We start from the raw sequence: 18,969 nt of genomic DNA, 5'->3' as shown, positions 1-18,969 counted from the left end.
TAACTGTCTAAGACTCTCTAAACCACTATCAAGAAAAGAACTGACAGAGTTTGCAAGCAAAGAATGTCTCAGTATTTTTACAGGTGTTCACAATAGAGAATATCAGATATTTCAGGTACTTGCCTTGGCCTTCTGATTTTTTCTGGGTAACATCTTCACCGTTTTTGCTCGTTTGTTCTGTTAGTTGCTTCTCACATTGAGTGAAGATGAACCCGGAGAGTCTACTTACGGCAGCGTTCTTCATGCAACGTTAATCTTTCTGGGCTGCCAAAATACCAAGAACCAGGCTCAGTACCCAAGAAATTCTGCTAAGTCCAGGCAGAATGAACTCAATGAACTCTTGTTCCTTGCTTTGTTTCTGACTTAGAACGTGGGGTTAGCTCTGTAAATTTAGGTCAGTTCACTCCCATACCTAAATTCCTCCCTCGAATCCCACTAAGCCATGTGCTCTATGCTTCTAGGCTTACGGTTTTTGGGCAACGTTAAAGATTGTACATTTATTATTATTACTGTTATACCATGGTTGGTCTTCTCATTTCCACTGCTGGTCACCTGCCCTTTCACCCTAACGAGATGGACCATATTTCTTGCCTTCTACGGGGCTCTCTCTCTAGAATCCTTCGCTGTAATTCCAGCTGCCCTTAGTATTCCTGTTAATGATTGATGATCCCACTTTTATGTACCCCCTTATGAGTTGGGAATTTTGTTGATCCTTTGTTAAATTTTCTTTCAGCTCTGGATGGCCATCTCTGAATGACTTTAATTTCATTACTACAAAGAGCCATCACAATGTGGAAAAATTCAAAGACTTTAAAGAGGATTCTCCTCATGCATCTCCCAACTTGTTGAGCAAGGACCCCACCATATTTTTAACACTTTATCAATAGAACAGGTAGTGAAGAATAAAAACAGACTACAAAAATTCCTAAAATGATGTCCTGGTGATGATTTTATAAAAACAGTCATGGTGTAATTCGAGCGATTTAAGCAGTGTCAGTGGAGGATACTGGTCTTGAGCTACCTTAGCTGTACTTATGTTTATGGGATTGGAAAGGAAAGGGGTCCCGTGATTTACATTCTGCAGTGCTTTATATTTTACCTGAACTCATTTTCATTTGCCATTTTAAAATTGCTCTGATTTCCCCATGCAGTGATGTATTATCTTAGCTTTCCCACTGATATAACATTATCACCTTGCTCTTAGTGGTTGTTCTTTTATAATCTCAAGTTATGACTATTGTAAATTCAGGAAAATGGAAAACAAATGCAGTGGAAAGTATCCCTTCTCCTTACTTTCCCTGCCACCAGCCACGTTTATACACGACAGTACTTGGTGGCTGCCAAACACCAATCCAGATCTTCTGTAACCTTGAGTACACTCACTCAAGTGCGTGTGGGAGCGCTCTAGCCGAAATGCTTGCAATTGAACAGTATTGTGTGCAGGTTTCTATAGTGTCACCCAGAAAGTCTATGAAATATTTTGTCACTAATATGCCCAACTGATACAATTGTTTTAAAATTTTATCCTATAAAATATTCATTTTTCCAATCTGCTAGGATGATCTTATTGCTCCGTAGGTGCTTTTTATTTTGTCTGGTTTGATTGGTAAGTTTCTCACATAGCTCTTCCAAAAAGAGTTTGTGGCTATTCCAAATATCACTATCTTTTGCCTATACAACTTTTTTGCACCTGTATTTTCACCATCTTTACAAAGACTTGCATATTTTAAAATTTTACTTGTTTTCTATATCTGTGTCTTTTACCTTATTTTTCATGAATTGATTAAATTTCAAGAAGTCAAAACTTACACTGAATGTTTCTTGTAAAATGCTTACATACATAAGTATATGTAACACAGCATTTAAATATATAACTTCAAATTCAGTAAAATGATCTTAAAAGTAGTTTGTTATGTTTAACCAGCACCATTAGCTGAATAGAGTTGACATTACTCTACTTCAGCTCACCTATCCTTATTCCTTCCAAAACCTTTTCCCAGATACCAATAGACATCATATGAGAATGAAATACACTGAGCATTGCAAGTACTCACCAAAAGACAGAATTACCTGCTGTACATTTTAACTGGATTACTTCCTTGCCAGTATTCGTAAACTACATGCACAATCTCCCTCAAAATTAAAATTTTCTTAAAAACTTTCCCATTCTTTTAAAGGCAGTAGGTGACTCTTGCCAAACAGAATTGAAGATATAAGGCTACTAAAAGTTTTTCAAATGATCAAGAATTTTGGAGTGAGTTTGAGATGCCTTTGTGGAAGATTCAGCCATTGAAACTATATTTATGACCATGTTGTTTGTTTCACATTGAAGTGTTTGGCTTTGGGGAACTAGACCCTGGAGAATTATTTGTTGTCATAATCTATGAACCAAGGCATTAGCGGTAATGTTTCTTTTGTTACTTTAAATACAATTTCTTCTAAACCAAGGGTTTTCTGATATTCATGTCTTCAGGGAACCCTAAAAAAGACAATTTACCTCTATACAGGGTTGTACTTCTGAACAACATGGAAGAAAAACACAGCAACAAAATCATGGCCATCTCTATCCCTGTAACCTCAACATAAGAGAATCAAAGGTTGACAAACAATAGTTAATATTCTCCTTTGCTTTTCCTTGATATTTTAGAGTTTGTTTATTATGGTGCAGGCCAAGACGAAAGGGCTAAAGGCAGCTGAAAGCCCTGTGGTGCAGTGAAGCTTGTGCGCAGAGGAGGGCTTCTGCCCTCGGGAGATTGCCTTGGCCCTGGGTGCATGCACTAGACCTTCCCCAAGAAATGCAGCCCAGGCTGTTGGCACGTTCCCTCCAGGCTGGTGAGTTATGCTGTCCACAGCCTGTGGGCTGTCCTAGTGGGTCTGACTCAGGTGAGAGGAAGGAAACAAATCACAAAGCTTGGCATTACCCCTCCCATTTCTGAGGAACTCTACCCCTCTACGTAAAAGGCCTTAGTGTGGGGGATTTCTTTTCTCTTTTTTTATGTCTTTTTGAGACAGTTTCTCACTATGCTGTTCACGCTGGCTGTCAACTCACTTTGTAGCTCAGGCTGGCCTTGAACTTGGCGAGGATCTTCCTGCCTTATCCTCCTGAGTGCTGAGATTACAGGCCTGTACCATTATGCCTGGCAACATGGGAATTTCTGAGTGTACTTTTGTTTTAGTGTCTAAGTTTCAGTTTTTCTATTTTTTTCCCGCTTTTCCTCGATCCAAGCTATTTTCTAATATCTGTATTTTATTTGTTTTCCTTTTTAGGATTTTCACTATTTTTTCATACTCAGGTCTTGTTATATAGCACACTAGCCTTGAATTCAGTATGAAACCCAGGCTGGCCTCAAACTCGTGATACTTGTGCCTCAGCCTACTGAGTATTACAATTACAAGCATGAACCACCACGCTCAGCATTATTTTCCATACTTTTAATCAATTTTATGTTACTACTGTTTGCCTCTTCAGTTGATTAACTTACTCTTTGTTTCCCTTTTACTTATTACTTTAAATATTTTCTTATTTCCCTCTTCTTTTTATTTCCTCTTTTCCTCCTTTACTTTTCATCAATTCTGCTATTCTTTTTTCTCTTTTGCTTTGGTTATGCTTTGTTGTATTAGTTTCACCTTTTCAAGAATATTGTATAGCATGTCTTGGTTCATTTGGTTATAGGCGATGGGTTATATTTTCTCATTTACTGTTTGCTATCTTGGGAGTTCTCATTTGCCTGCATATGGGACTTGTACTGTTTCGCGATGCTTTCCTGTAAGCAGTACTGAGGAGTGAACACAGGGTCACCGGGGTGCTCCCACAGTGAGGTGCCACAGAGCTCCACCCCAACCAGCGGAGAGAAATCACACCTCACATCAGGCATGACCTCGGCCCACAGGAACCTTGACCTCTGCTTCAGCCTGTGTGATGGAGGAGTCAGAAGCACCCAGCCTGCACCCGCACCCCATGTAGGCACAGTTAGCGGGGGTTAAGTCTCACTGCTGGACACTGAGCTTCACTGAAAGAGCAGAGACCTGCAAGTCATCTCTCATCAACACTACACTACAAGGCACATAAGCATAATCCGTAGCTAATATTATCCTTTCGTTCCCTTTTTATTTTAGAGATTGTTTAGTGTGGTGCAGGTAAAGACTAAAGGGATGAAGGCAGCTGAATGCCACATGTTGCAGTAAAGCTTGTGTGTAGACGAGGGCTTCTGCCCCTCGGGACATTGCCTTGGCCCTAATGCATTGCCTTGGCGTGCATTAGACTTTCCTCCAGAAATGCAACCCAGGCTGTCAGCACTCTCCCTCCATGCCCAGTGACTATGATCTGTACAATAGATAACTGTGAAATGGGAAGAAATTGTTCAAAAGGAAAGAAGAGCTAGGGTGTGGGAGGGGGAAAGGAAGGAAGGGAAAAGGACAAATGATTTTAAAAAAGGATAAAATGGCAATAAATCTTTGTAAATAGGGAGGGGAAGATGGGCTGAAGTGAGGAGAGAGGCTTGGGAGAAAAGAGGAATCAAAATATATCATGTACTGGTGCAAATTCCCTGCGATAAATACAATCATTGCGTGCACCTAAATTGTACCAATACACTTAATTAATAAAAAAATAGAGACGTATTCACAGAGGTCTGGCAAACACATTCTGCTGCCTAACGCACACCAGCCTTCACTGCTGGAAGGATCCCACACTCGTGAGATCTATGGAGAAAGTGGGTGAGGCAACTTCTCACACAGTAAGTGCTGTGGCAATTTGCACTAACAGTGGACAAAGAAGTCCTAGGAACGATGTACAACTAAATCTCCTTCGAGCCAAACAATTCAATAGACTGATTCCCAGAGCACATTTTTTAAAAATTAAGTACAATTTAGTTATTAGTTGTACATAATGATCACATTCGTTTCATGAATGTGGGATGAATGCACACTCCCCAGATGCAGTACAAGCTGCAAATAAATACTTTAAAAATGTTCAACATCTCTGGCCACTGGAGAGATGCAAATTAAAACAACGCTGAAATTCATCTCCACCCCAGGAAGAATGGCTAGCATCAAGAAATCAACCAATAAGCAGTACTGGAGGGGCTGTAGAGAAAAAGGAATCCTTTTCTACTGTTGGTGGGGGTGTAGACTGGTGCAACCACTGTGGAAATCAGTGTGGAGATTCCTCAGAAAACTAAGAGTAGAGGTTCCATTTGTCTCAGCTATTCTCCTCCTTGGTATCTTCAGGGAACATCATTAAGAAAAACCTCCTTCCTAAGCAAGCCTCACGGAAAACAGTAAGAAAATTCCATTCCAACTGATGTGGAAATCCCCCAATGGAAACATACTTGTTTCTATGAAACAGAGAAATGTAAAACATAAAAACATAGAAATCTCAATATATTTGCTATATAGATGAAAAAAACCAAGGAAATGATTCTTCCAAATGTTAATAGTCCCATAGTTACTGATTCACATAACATTGAAGATGACAGAATATTAGTTAAAGAGCTAAAATGATTATAGAAATGACTAATGAACTCAAACAGGAATAAATGAGTGAAAGAGATAAGAAAGACAATATTGATATAAAAGAACAAGAAAAAGATGAGGATTTCAAAAAATAAAAATAAACAAATCCTGGAAATAAAAAGCTGAAAATTTCAAAGTAAAACCCCACTGAAATCCTCACTAATAGACTAGATGAAGCAAAAGTGAAAATTTCAAGGCTTGAAGGTGGAAAGATGACATAATACATTTTGACAGCAATAACGTAAAAAATAAGAAAATATAAATAAAATATGCAAAACACTTGGAATACAATTGAAAAACTAAACGTAGGAGTTTTGGGAATAAAATAGGTCATAGAAACTCTATTCAGTAAAATAGCAAATAATACATCAGATTTTTTAGAAGTAGTGAATTTCCACACATGGTAGGCATTTAGAACCCCACACAGATATAACCATAAAGAATTTCCTCACATTAACAGTTAATGCTTAATTATTTGATCAATCTTGCATGTCTGTATTTGTTTTCCTGAGGAACCACTTTGAAGATATCAACATGTAATACAACAATCATTGTTAATTTCCTGTCACCTTGTCTGTAATTCAGTATCACTTGTATTGTTCTTGTGCTGTTTTGTAAATGGATGTCTGTTTTTTATTATGCTTTCGCTGTTTTCTTTTTTTAAGTATAAACTGTTAAAGGCACAGAACAAAAGAAAATCTGTAACACAAGGGGCTGGGGATTTAGCTCAGCAGCACAGTGCCTGCCTGGCAAGCACAAGGTCATGAGTTTGATTGCTGGTACTGGAAAATTAAAAAAAAAAAAAAACTAAAAATAAAACTAAAATAAAATAAAATAAATTAAAAAAATCTGTAACACAAAATGTCAAACCACTTACAAAGTTAAACTCATCCAAGTAACAGCTGATTTACCAGTAGAAACGTGAAGGATGAAGAGGCTTTAAAATAATGTATGTCAAGTACTGAAGTCGGTGAGCTGTACATCTATTCTACTAAAAGAGTCCTCCAACACGTATCTGCCGAGAAATGACTTTCTGTGAATTTTTTCTAACGATTTCTCTGAGTCTTCCCCTTGTTCATTTTTAGTTACTTATTGACAGTCTTCTTTTCCCTCTACTTGAATTCGATTACTTAGAAATAAGTGACTCTTACATTCCATAATCATTTAACTGATAGTTATTACAAACCTAGTAAGTGTAAAACACATATGAAACAGAAGTCTGTCTCTCACAGACTTCCAATCTAGAGAGAATGGTGGAAAATAGCTAAAGTCAGAGCATAATCACATCAAAATACTGACAACGTGGTCATTGGTACTGAGGAAATGAGAACGTCGCATTACGTCAGGAGTGGAAGACTCAACAGTTACATGAAAGGCTTCAGCCTCACTGGCAGTGTTGCACTTAGCATGACATGAGTGAAACCAGAGCCTTGAAAATGGCACTGGTGGAGACAGCAGCACGAGCTGTGAGGAGAGGAAAGCCTTTCTTGAGGCAGTTGGGAAAAATCAACACTGCTGAAGCACAGGGAGGGAAGTGGTGAGAAACAGAAGATGTGCTGGGAGCAGTGGGGTGGGAGGAGGATGCGTCCAAGAGCTCCGGGACAGGGCAAGGGATGTCTACAGCAAGGTGGAGCCAAGGGGCAAGTAGAAGAGGGCCATAAACCCTACACTGTAAATATTCTAAGTCATAGCATAGATTTAGAAATTTTTAAGTATAGAAGGTCCCTCAGGTTGTTAGTACAGAATGGACAGTTTTCGTTCCCATGAATCTTTGAACAAATGATTAATAATTTATTCTTTATACTTACAGTTTTTCATCAGTGCCTTTTTGTGTACAGAATTATTACAGTCGTCATGGGAGGTCGGTACGTGCACACAGCACATCCGGTGTCCTTTTACTCCCTCTGCTCCTTCCCTCCTTTCCCCGCCCACCTCTCGGTCCACTTCCCTTTTGCAGAAGATTAATCACATGTTATGGCAAACATGCTGCTCACAGCAGACGTTAGCTAGCAGTCGAAGTCTCTGGTTTCACCCACAGTCTCTTCATGGCATTTTTCACCTCTGCATTTCTCAGTGTGTAGATCAGGGGATTCAGCATGGGCGTGATGATGGAATCTGACACAGCCATTGCTTTGTCAATGGGGTACGTAGCCACAGGCCTCACGTACAAGAAAATACACGGCACAAAGAACAGCACGACCACCGTGAGGTGGGAGCCGCAGGTGGAGATGGCCTTGCGCCTCCCTTCGAAGTTGTGAGACTTCACAGAGCATAAAATGACTACGTAGGAGGCAATGAGAATAAGGAAGATCGCCATGCACATGATGCCGCTGTTGAGGATGACCAAGAGGCCCAGGGTGTAGGTGTCCGTGCAGGCCAGGGTCAGCAGCTGAAACAAGTCGCATATAAAGTGATCTATGACATTGGGGCCACAGAAAGGTATTTGGTACACGAAGAGAAGCTGAATGGTTGCATGCAGCAATCCTCCTACCCAAGCTGCCCCCAGTAGCGAGCGACATATGCAAGGCCTCATGATGGTCAGGTAGTACAGAGGCTTGCAGATGGCCACATAGCGGTCATAGGCCATCACAAGGAGGATGATGATCCCCACGCCGCCGAAGAAGTGCTCTGCAAAGAGCTGGGTCATGCAGCCTTCGAAGGAGATGGTGGTGGCCTCAGAGAGGGAGTCCACAATCAGCTTAGGGGCAATGACAGAAGAGTAAGTGACATCCAAAAGGGACAGAAAGGTGAGGAAAAAGTACATAGGTGATCTCAGACTCGGACTGGTGATCACGGTTGCCATGATGAGCAGGTTTCCCAACACGATGACCATGTACATGATTAGAAACACGGCAGAAAATAGTTTCCGCAGGTCTGGGTTCCCTGTAAGTCCCAAAAGAATGAATTCTGTCACGTTGTTTTTATTTCCCATCTCTCTGGTGAGAGAACCTAAAAAAAAAGGAGAGAATTTGGGAAATCTGAAAAAGAAATACACAAGTTGTAATTACTGATTAATTGGCTTCCTATATTTTCAGGGTCCCAAGGCATTTCTTATTTATTTATTTATTTATTTATTTATTTATTTATTTATTTACTTACTTACTTAGTTACTTACTTACTTATGTATTTATTTACCATCCTGGAGTTGTGCTTAAAGAAAATGTTGAATGAAGAATTTACAGATGAAGAATCACAATCAAGAATGAAGATTTACAATCTTCATAAAACCGGTGTTTTCCCATTCCTTTTCTCCTGTCTTTTTAAGTTGTTGTTCCATTTTAAAGCCGATTTCTTCTTTTGCTACCTTTATGATTGTTATTATTACTAAATACCTTCTTTTGGGAACTTACCACATTCCAGACATGAGAATCTCCCTATCACTAGCTTCATTTTACAGATAAAGAAATAGACTCTCGTAGAGTTCAGGAGACTTACCCCACATTTCTTCTTAGGGAGCAGTGAGGTATAATATGGACTGCACTTTCCAGTTCCCTGTTCAGGGCCCACAAATAACAACATTGCATTGGTAATTGTGGTTGGAGATCATCTTCCAGCCACGGTGTTAGAGATTGTACAACACGCTCATGACTCTGTCTGATCTTTAAAACTACCTCTGAAATGAATTTTTGTTCCTGTGCTCTTATTCAAAGAAATGTCAGTGTTTTTGTAAATTTATATTTTGCTTCTATAATGTAAAATATCAATGTATACCTAAAAATAGGGATTACACAATCTCAGCTGATATATTATTGATAGAGATTACACACTGTGAAGATCCAGCTAATCTTTAAATCCATAATAGAACTAATTTGAACCAGAATCAGCCTGATTCACTTCTTCCAGCTTTCTTTGTCCCCTAGATGGAGCAAAGGATTCCCAGGCATGATAATGATGGCAAAATAACGAACTTTCAGGTTGAGACTGTTGCTTGGTCAGGGTTGCATGATCTCATGTGGAAATACTGTTACTATACCCAGTGTAATGAAAAATTAAAGCCCAGGTATTTACATTTCTTGCATACAGTCATTTAACTGCTGTTTTGTAGAACAAGTGTTTTGATCACAGAGCTCCCCTGCTATGTTCCATCCCTAAAAATGATTGCTTGCAGATTCCTGTGAGCGGCAAGTGACAATTCCAGTGCCTCTGGTGGCAGAGGCCAAAACAAGATTGAGTGGACTGGATTTAAGTGCTACTTCTCAGGTGCCATGGTCTCCCCTCACTCTCTGTCTAGATGCAGCAGAACAAATTCAGGGCTCTCACAGGTCCTGCATTATGATGGCTTGCAGCATCATGTGTGTAATAATAATAGAAACAAAACACAGAAGAAATCTAATGCGCTTGAATCATCCCCAAGCCACCCAGTGCCTGAGGTCTGCGAACTGCATTCCACAAAACTGCTTCTTGGTGCCAAAAAGTTTAGGGGCCACAGGTCTAGGAGACATCTGTACCTGTCTCCTAAGTCTTGTAAGGTAACACAGAAGAAGAGAGGTGAACTTTCCTCCCTGACTGCCAACTTCTGTCTTCAGGTCATTTCTCTCTTCTACACTCATTGTTTTCATTCTGCTCAACCTCAACTGCTTCCTGGGGGCTCACACCCTTTTTCTTTCTTCTGGTGACTTTTTGCCTTCAGGGAATATCTCTGAAGCCAGATATAGCAAACCTTCTCCTAACTCCTAGGAAGGTCACAGCAAACCTGCTCTGTCATCTCAATGTCTCTGTGCCCCAATTTCTGCAGTAATGCAATTAGGAGAATAGGAGTCATCACCGCCATGTTTGTACCACTGGCTCATTCTAGGCAAGCTGCAAAGGACTTTCACTCAGTTAATCATCACACACATCCTCAATGAACTACTATGATTGTCTGATTTTCCAAAGCAGCAACTGAAGCTTAGAGAAATTGTATAACTTCTTTACCCCATTTTGGTTTTCTTTGCAGGCACATGATAATTCCTAAGCATGGTTTATTAACTGCTACCCTTTGAGGCCCCTCCCAATACTTTCTCTCCCTGCCTCACAGGGTATATTAGGTGCCAATACAACCCAAGGCATTTTATCACTGGAGGAAATCGAGGCACTGGGGGCCACATAAAGCTGGTGCTGTCCTGTTCTCCAGATGAGAGCAAATCTGTCTGCAGGATCTGGTCGTGTTTGTCTGTGAAGTGGGCTCAACTATGCCGTATTCTGGCCATTGTCTGGTAATCTTTGTCTTCCTAGGCATTCTGCAGGAAAATCTAAGAAATCAACAGTACCTGATTTGCAGCTCTGTGTGGAATGACACCATCAGTTGCCTTTGCGATATCCTCTTCCACTGCAATGGAAAAAGAGACATCATTTTAAAGAGACTGTAGTAGGGAAGACAGGGGTAATTATAATTAGTGCCTTACTCCATTGTCCTCATTTTCCCTATTTACAGAGATGACCAGTACATCCAAAACCCATTGCATGTGGCCCGTTTCATTATGTAGAGGGTAGAACTTGTAGGTTTAGAACAGAGCCCATATAAATACTGAAATGAAAGAGGTAAATGATTTCATCTTTCAGGCTAGGCCATCCCTAAGAGAAGCAGGGAGCAGGGGATGTTCTCAGCAGAGGGCCAACAGAAGGAAGGTCTGGAGGGGCAGAAGAGGCATCATGCAGCGGACAGCTCTGGCCCTGCGTCGTGAGGAGATTCCAGCATGACCTGCGGCACACTGCTCAGCTGCTTCACTGAGGAACGGCGATGTGCTCTCCGATGTGCATCTAAATAGCTTATTGAATTTGCAACTGAATAATGTTATTATATCACAGTAAGCCATGGCATATGTGTAAAAGTATTCTGTAGTTTATATTTTAATGCATAATTTACCGTCAATAGCATTTCGTATCAATGTACAAAGATTTATGCTCTTTCGATTTTCCTCCAACAATGCTGCAGTGACAACTTTGCATGTTTGTCCACATGAATGTACAGTACGTGCACACACATTCACACACACATTAACATGGCCGTATCAATCAAATTGATCCAAGTATTTCTGTAAGGTATATTTTTGGACTAAGTGTATGATCATTTTAATTGTGGAAGGGTATTGATGAATTCTCCTTCTGAAATTTATATATTTCTATCAGTGATGTACCAGAGAGTGTTGTTATTCCTGTTTCATTTATTTTTCTACTTTATACTCATTTATTATATTTTTAACTTTATTAAGTTTATATTTGTTGTCTTATAAGCATACATTATTTACTATAGAATAATTTAGGAAAAGTTTCAGCAAACATTTAAGCTATGAGATTAAATGCTGGGACAATTATACTTGTTCTAAGTAGGATCATCAATCTTTCAGAATAAAATTAATGAAAGCAATTACATTTGTTATACTCAGGTTTTTTTCACATCTTTAAAGTAACAGAATTGATGATGAGTAAGACATGGTTGAGATTTGAGGAAAGATGACTCTGTGGCTGATATCGCCCTTCCATTTGAGTGTGTGTGTGTGTGTGTGAAATTGTTTTTCTCTATTGAAAACCCGAGTGCCTAAAATGCCTGTGAAGCTCTATGATTACTCATTCTATACCACTAGATTTATCAGTGGAAGTGTCAGAAAATCCCTTAAAATATCTTCCCAATTGCTCCCACCTTTCATGGAACGCAAGGAAGTATTAGTGGAAAAGCAACCTACTCCATTAAATTTTACGATGTGGATGTGGCAGTGGTATAATTTTTGAGATCTCAGATCTATAATAACTTGGTAGGCTGTGCCTGGAGTGCAGCCCAGGTGGCCTTACGACAGCCGGGGTGTAAACCGCCAGCATCACCCCCACTGCGTCTGAGTGTCTGTGTCACTCCAGTGGGTACTTTCTGAGAATCACATATTTTATCTGCCATTTCTGTATTTCACAAAGGCTGGTTGGTTCCCATTTTTTAAAAGGTTGCTCAAAGGATGTAAAAATCTGGCAAATAAAATAGCTTGGTCTAACTCAAGTTAAAACACAAGTATAAAAGGATATTTGTAACACATGTTTCCCTACCCAACGGATAAATATCACTTACAAATAAGCAAAATGTATATTAAATGTGAATGACTGACATACTTTTAGAGTACTAGTACTCTATGAGCTTATTCAATAAAGTTGATTCAATTGATAATTTTTCATATTTTGAAAGATATTTCTATGCTATAATTCTAGGCAAGAACCAAACTTACATGTTAAATATTAGCCAAATAATAAGATGATTGTTAGAAAATATGAATATCTGTCAAATACCCTAAGATCTTCTTATCAAATTCAAGATTCCTTCACAAGAAGCAACTTCTTTGGTGAGACCGAGAGCCAGGTAAAATTATTTGGATCGATGTTCTAATTGTAGAGGCAGCCTTCCTGGGAAACCAGTGAGGAAAACTCATTGAATTATTCAATGTCCACCAAATTTGTGGAACTAGGATTTCTACTGTTTTCAAAGAAATGTTTAAAGCAGAAGCCTTAAGACTCTCTGAGGCTAAGGAAGAAACAACTCTTCTGGGTCGCTAGGGATTTGCGCTCTCTCCAATTAAGAACATTTGTTAAAGCAATTGAGTCAGTCCTTTCCCAGTCTGTTTCATCATCAATCCTGTTGATTACATTTTTAGATCAAAGTCGAAGGATTTTTCTCTGTTTCTGAGGAGGGCCATCATGAGCACATCTCTGCTCCGGTGTCAGAGCTGGCTGGGAGGATGTGGAGAGCCCAGAGGAGCAGGAGGACAGGGCCCCCATGCGCATCACCACAGCAGTGCCCCTTGAGGTTGTTTTGACCTGGACAGAGGTGTTAATTCCCCACCCAACACATTGCCATCCCCTTCTGTAATAGTAAAGTGTTCTCAGGGGCAAGCTCACCTCTGGGGCAGGACCGACTTGCTGTTCCTCATGCAGAATTACAGTTCACAATATCAACCACTTTATTGTTTGTTTCTTCACTAGGATTTGAACCTCAGCCACACAATCACATGAGTCTTACAGTACCTGGAATGTAGGAACTGAGAGGAACCTGAGTTGAATCTAACTCTAGGTTCTATTTCCCACTGCCATTGAGATTTGAAGACTTTTTTAAAATTTAGGCACAAAAATGTACATAAATTACTTTCAGTTTCTTAAGAAGGCAGTTTCAGGCAATGCTTTACAGTTATAAAACAAAGGATTATAACTTTCATTTCCTCTTGGCATCAACTTCTTTAATGAACCGATGAACTAAAGAAATTCAGCATCCACTTTCAAGAGGGACCCACACTGTTTAAAATCCAGGCAGGCCTCATAACTGTTGGGTTCATTATTTGGTATATGGAGCTTGATCCTCCTCTTGCTGCTTTATAACCCAGCACTACCTACAGATTCTAGCTATGATGATAAGTAATAATCCAGAGTCTTGCAAATTTGCTCTCCCTTTAGTCATGACTTTTTAAAAAATTACCCACCTTATAGCCTACACAGAAAAACCCAAGAGATTAAGCCCACTGCCCTTAACAAATGCCGCATGTCAGGTGCCTACTCCTCCCTGCCTCCAATGTGTGAGCTCTATAGTGTCTCCTGACTTCCCTTCAGCACCCTGAGAACCCCTTTCATTTCTTGGGGACCTGTGAATAAAGAGTTTATTCTGTGTCTTGTATTCTGTCTTCACTTCCTAATTGTTCACCACACACACACACACACACACACACACACACACACACACGCCAACCTAACTTTCTCTTTTGTCAGAACCCTCTTGGACAGAGCCTCTCTTGGAATAAATAAATTGGACATAGATCAGCTAAGAGACAAAGGCCATCTGCTGGTATAAACAGGTTTTGTTAAAAATGGAAAAAGAAATTAATAGACATTATTCTAAAAAAGACATATTTAGCCAACAGATTATGAAAGATGTTGACATCATTAATCACCAGGGAAATATAAATCCAAATCACAATGAGATATTAACTCATACCTATTATGGTTTCTATTATCCATAAAGGAAGAAGAAAAGGGACAGAGAAGGTAAATATGAAGAGGAACTAAAGAAGGAAGGAAAGAAGGAAGGGAGGGAGGGAGAGAGGGAGGGGCGGAGAGAGAGAGGAAATAACTATTTTTTTTCTTTGGTACCAGGAATCAAACTCAGGACCTTGCACTTGCCAGGCAGGCGCTTGTGCCACTGAGCTATATCCCTGGCAAAAGAAGTATTTTTAAAAAGACAAATGATGAAGTGCTGTTTAGCACTTTGTCATAATTTTCCAAGTTACATAAATTATCCTTTAGGGACTGAAAGTGCCATTTCAATTGGATTACCCAAAATCATGGATATTTATACATGAAATAAAGCTATGTTCATTACATAGAATATTGAGCTGGAATTTGAGGATATGAATTGCAGTGTGTCATCTGCTAATTAACTGCATGTGGATCCAGTTGCATAAGTAAAAATTTCACTAATCATTTTTTATCTTACTTCCTCATCTATTTCCAAAAGCAGAAAGAAAAGGTCTCTGTAACATCACCTTCCAAATCCCTCAGGAGTGTATGCATCAGCAGGAGGCTAGTGTGTATCAGAGCACAAAATATAAAGAGAATAAGAACTGTGAAATCCAGGGTCCTAACACCTTCCAAAATAAAGTCAGTGGACTTGAGCTCAGGAAAACCAATGAAGAATGCTAAACACAAGGAAAAAGTGTGGGCTACAGCTATTCACAGAAAGGAATAAATTTTTATATTAGAATATTTAAAAGGTTTTATAAAATTGGAAATGCCTGGAAGGAAGGAAAGACAGAAAAAAGGAAGGAAGGAAGGAGGGAGGAAGGAAGGAAGAGATGGAGAGAGGGAGGGAAGGGAAGGGAAGGAAAGGAAGGTAGGCAGGAAAGAAGGAATGAAGGAAGGAAGGAAAGAGCAAACACACAACAATATCAGTCCAGGTGGCAACTCCTTGGACACCAGACAGTTTCTGTCCTTAGAACTAAGTGGTGCTTTTAAGACATTTTCCAAAAACATGTAGTAACAGTGACCAGATCAATTTATCCAATAGTCAATTCCCAAATGTATTGCATAACCAATATTTTAAATTATTCACATCATTTACAGTAATGTGTAAACACTGAGATTTTTTGACACATTTTCAACATTTCTACAAATAATTGGATGAATTTTTGAATCATACTCTAGGGTCATTTCATTTGCTTTATCTTCAACATGCACACCCCCAGATCTGAATGTCATAAGTTTTCTCGGCCTTTGTTTCTATGCATTTTAGACAGTTTCTCACTGCATCCATAACTATTGAATAGTTATTATATGCTAAACATATTCTGGCCACTTGGGTTAACAAGTGAACAAAACAAATGGTATTTCCTGCTATGATGGGTGTATCTCCTAGGGAGGAAGAGAGGGAGAAAACAAATAAGAGACCAGCAAGGCACAGCTTGTCTTCTTAAAAGTTTATGTGTGCTGTGGAAAACTGAAAAGTTGAGCGTGGCAAAGAGGATTGTCAGGGCTGGAAATTCTGTGATTTTAAATAGATGGTCAGGGCACAATTTTTGGACAGCATCATATTCGAATAAACATTTGAAAATGTAGACAGAGTCAACCATATGGCCATCTGCACTCTAGGAAATTGTCTGCTGGATTGGAGAAATAGCAAGCTGCCCAATGAGGAAGGACCCAGAGGGCAGAGGAAGTAAAGCACAGAGAGGGTGGTGTGATGGGTTTTGTTTTTCATGAGAGTGAAATGGAGAGCTTTGATTGGAGGAGAGAGGAGGCTCAACTTGCCTGTGAAGGATCACTTTGGATGTTGCCATAGGTTGCAACTGAGGTGAGATGAAGAGTAGAAGATACAGAGGCAGAGGAGAGTTAAGGCATGAATTTCAGTCACCTGGCTGAGGACACATTGTGACTCAGACCAGTAAGGTTGTGAAACGTGCTGGATTCTGGGTAACGTTTGGAAGTAGAAAAGTAGAATTTCATGTTAGATCAGATATCAGGTGTGGAAGAGCAAAGAGCATGACTTAGTCCTGTAAGGGCGAACCTTTTAGTGGTTTTAATGATACAAAACAGCCCATTGCAGCTTGTGTGCCTTAGGTTCGCCACGACTGAGTCCATTGCAGCTGCAATAACAAAATACATTAGGGCAGGTAATCAGTAAATGATAGAATGTTATTTCTCACAGTTCTAGAGGCCACATCAGCAGCCAAGTCCAAGACCAAGCCATGAGCAGATTCAGTGTCTGGTGAGGGCCTGTTCCTCACTGATGACACCATCTTTGCATCCTCACACAACGTAAGGGCAGAGAGGAGTAACTCCATGCCTACAAGTCCTTATAAAAGGCCACTAATACTACCAATGAGGGTCCTCAGTTCTGGACACTCACTATTCGTCACATAGCAGAGTGGCTGAAAGGTTTTGGTTTGTGGAATGGATAGGAAGGAGTTGTTGTCTACCTAGAAAAGGACATTTGTGAGAGAAGTCTGCATATGATGGTATTAGTGGTAGTGAGGCTGTGATGTCATCTTTTGCTGATATTGTGAATTTATGGTGTTTATTCAACAACAAAGATTTAAACCATTAGTTAGATGTCTGAATCTGGGATACAGAAATAAGTCTGTGAGCATTCAGCACATATATATATTTACAGCTAAGTGATCAGAGGCATTTACTGGAGTAGCATGCACTGACAGGAAAAAGGAGAACCTAGGAATAGGTTGCTACAACCCCTAGACGTCAAGGAGAAAAGGATAATCACAAAGCAGAATGGGGAGTGACCTCATCAAATCAAGGTAAATGGGAAACAGAGTGAATAAATTTGATCAGGAATTAAGAATGATCAATAGTTTCAAATACCTCTGATAGAACTAGAAAAACCATGGTAAGACTAAAGATTGCATGGAGCAATGCAGAGGTGATGTGCTATACTGACAATTCATTTTAAATTGGGGTGATGGGAAAATCTGACTGCAACAGATTTAAGATAGACTGAGAAAAATAGCTGGAGACAATTCTTAGCAAGAGTAAAATTGTTTCAACATATTTCCTTGCGCATGGAAGAAATTAATGGCAAATAGTTGCAAGAGGAAGTAAGATTAAAAGAAGGACTTTCAATTTTTATGTAATAATTTTATTTACTTACAGGGTATATAGTGTGAGTTGTTTTATATATATATACACACACACACATACACACACACAACATTGTCAAAAGATTAAATCAAGCTAATTAACATATCTAGTGGTTTGGTTTATACTTGTGTGTACCTGAAAAGCCTCACATGCTCAGAGGCATGGGCTTGTGGGAGGGGATTGGATTCTGGCGGTGCAGCAGCTGGCTTAGTGTTGGGAGGCAGGGTCTGACCAGAAGAGATGGATCACTGTGACCACGCCCCGAAGGGTTTATCTCCCTCTCTGGCTTCTCCCTTCTTTCTGTTTCCTCCACCCAGACCCTTCCAATGCCAATTATTGATTGAAAACATTGAGCCCAAGGGAACCTCTCTTGCTTTAAGTGCTTAGTGTTGGAGTTTGTGTCCCAGTCATGCAAAAGTGACGGAGATATCCACCATATTTATCACCACCTTTCTCCTTCTGATTTCTTCTTTCTAACTGGAACCTTCTCCTCCTTGATCAAAATTTCCCCTTCAAGCATCAATCCTACTTGCCCCAGCTGTTGACTTGCTTCCCTAACAGCTGTATCTGTTTTTTTTCTGTTACATCACTGTCTCCCACAAGCAATGATTTCCAAGTCTAACTCTGCATCCCTAACTTCAAATTCATGCTTCTGAAATGCATCGCACTGTTTATTGTGCTTTTCTTTTATAGATTCCATAGAAATTTCAATTTCAAGCTGTCCTCATTGGCTTACTACTAATTCTAAGGTTCCTAACCTGAAATACTATCAGCTAATGATTAGAAATATCTTTCATATCATCACTTTCAAGTGACCCTGGTTTTTATTTGGGAGTAGTGTAAAGAGAAGCATCATGAAATAAAGAGTCTTCAGTACAGATATCAGCATTAAGCTTACTAACTGCATTAACCAGATATTAACTGCGCTAACCAGGTACTCCACTCAATTTTTAGGAGTTTCAGTATTTCTTGCACAAAGTTTCATTATAAACCGACCTCAGGGAAGAGTTATGTGGATTAACAGATAAAACATAAAAAGTGATAAATATTATATAGATGATGTTCAACAAGTACTTGGGGGAGTGTTGTTATTTTAATAAAAGTTTGTTCTTTAAATGTCATTTCTTAAGCAGGAGTTAATAAAAGAAATGGAAGTGAATTTGGAAATAAACATGAAAATGAGGGCTTCAGATACATATTAATGCTCAGAACTCTTGTTAAATATCTGGAGGTCTTGAAAAGAAATGTCTGTAGCCCACAGAATAGTGGTTCTGGCTGAGGACAGCACCTGGCTTCCCAAGATTGCAGGATTATATTTGCACATAAATTACACATGCATTACAGGAACTAGGGTACTTTGTTTCC

At 39.5% G+C, this 18,969-nt stretch overlaps 1 protein-coding gene and 1 long non-coding RNA gene across 4 annotated transcripts in view; one reads left to right on the top strand and one right to left on the bottom strand.

Annotated features, from left to right (window-relative positions):
- The window catches only part of LOC106147020, a 14,302-nt gene extending 2,470 nt beyond the window's left edge, over positions 1-11,832 (top strand). Inside the window, exons 2-3 of the long non-coding RNA XR_001231719.1 lie at positions 10,729-10,876; positions 11,056-11,832. This is a non-coding gene — a long non-coding RNA (uncharacterized LOC106147020). The remainder of the gene's footprint in view (positions 1-10,728; positions 10,877-11,055) is intronic.
- The window catches only part of LOC102013743 (olfactory receptor 4C6-like), a 27,012-nt gene continuing 15,454 nt past the window's right edge, over positions 7,412-18,969 (bottom strand). For all 3 annotated transcript variants that reach the window (XM_013506517.1, XM_013506518.1, XM_005408279.2), the window contains 2 exons: positions 10,764-10,822; positions 7,412-8,463 (listed from right to left, as the gene is read on the bottom strand). In XM_013506517.1, the coding sequence (XP_013361971.1) occupies positions 7,517-8,446 (930 nt within the window). In that variant the 5' untranslated portion in view covers positions 8,447-8,463; positions 10,764-10,822 and the 3' untranslated portion in view covers positions 7,412-7,516. The remainder of the gene's footprint in view (positions 8,464-10,763; positions 10,823-18,969) is intronic.

Source organism: Chinchilla lanigera, unplaced genomic scaffold (genome assembly GCF_000276665.1).
Source record: "Chinchilla lanigera isolate Chin_1 unplaced genomic scaffold, ChiLan1.0 scaffold00110, whole genome shotgun sequence".
NCBI classification, from domain to species: domain Eukaryota; kingdom Metazoa; phylum Chordata; class Mammalia; order Rodentia; family Chinchillidae; genus Chinchilla; species Chinchilla lanigera.
Note: the sequence above shows the minus strand (reverse complement) of the source record. Positions and strands in the feature narration are given on the sequence as shown.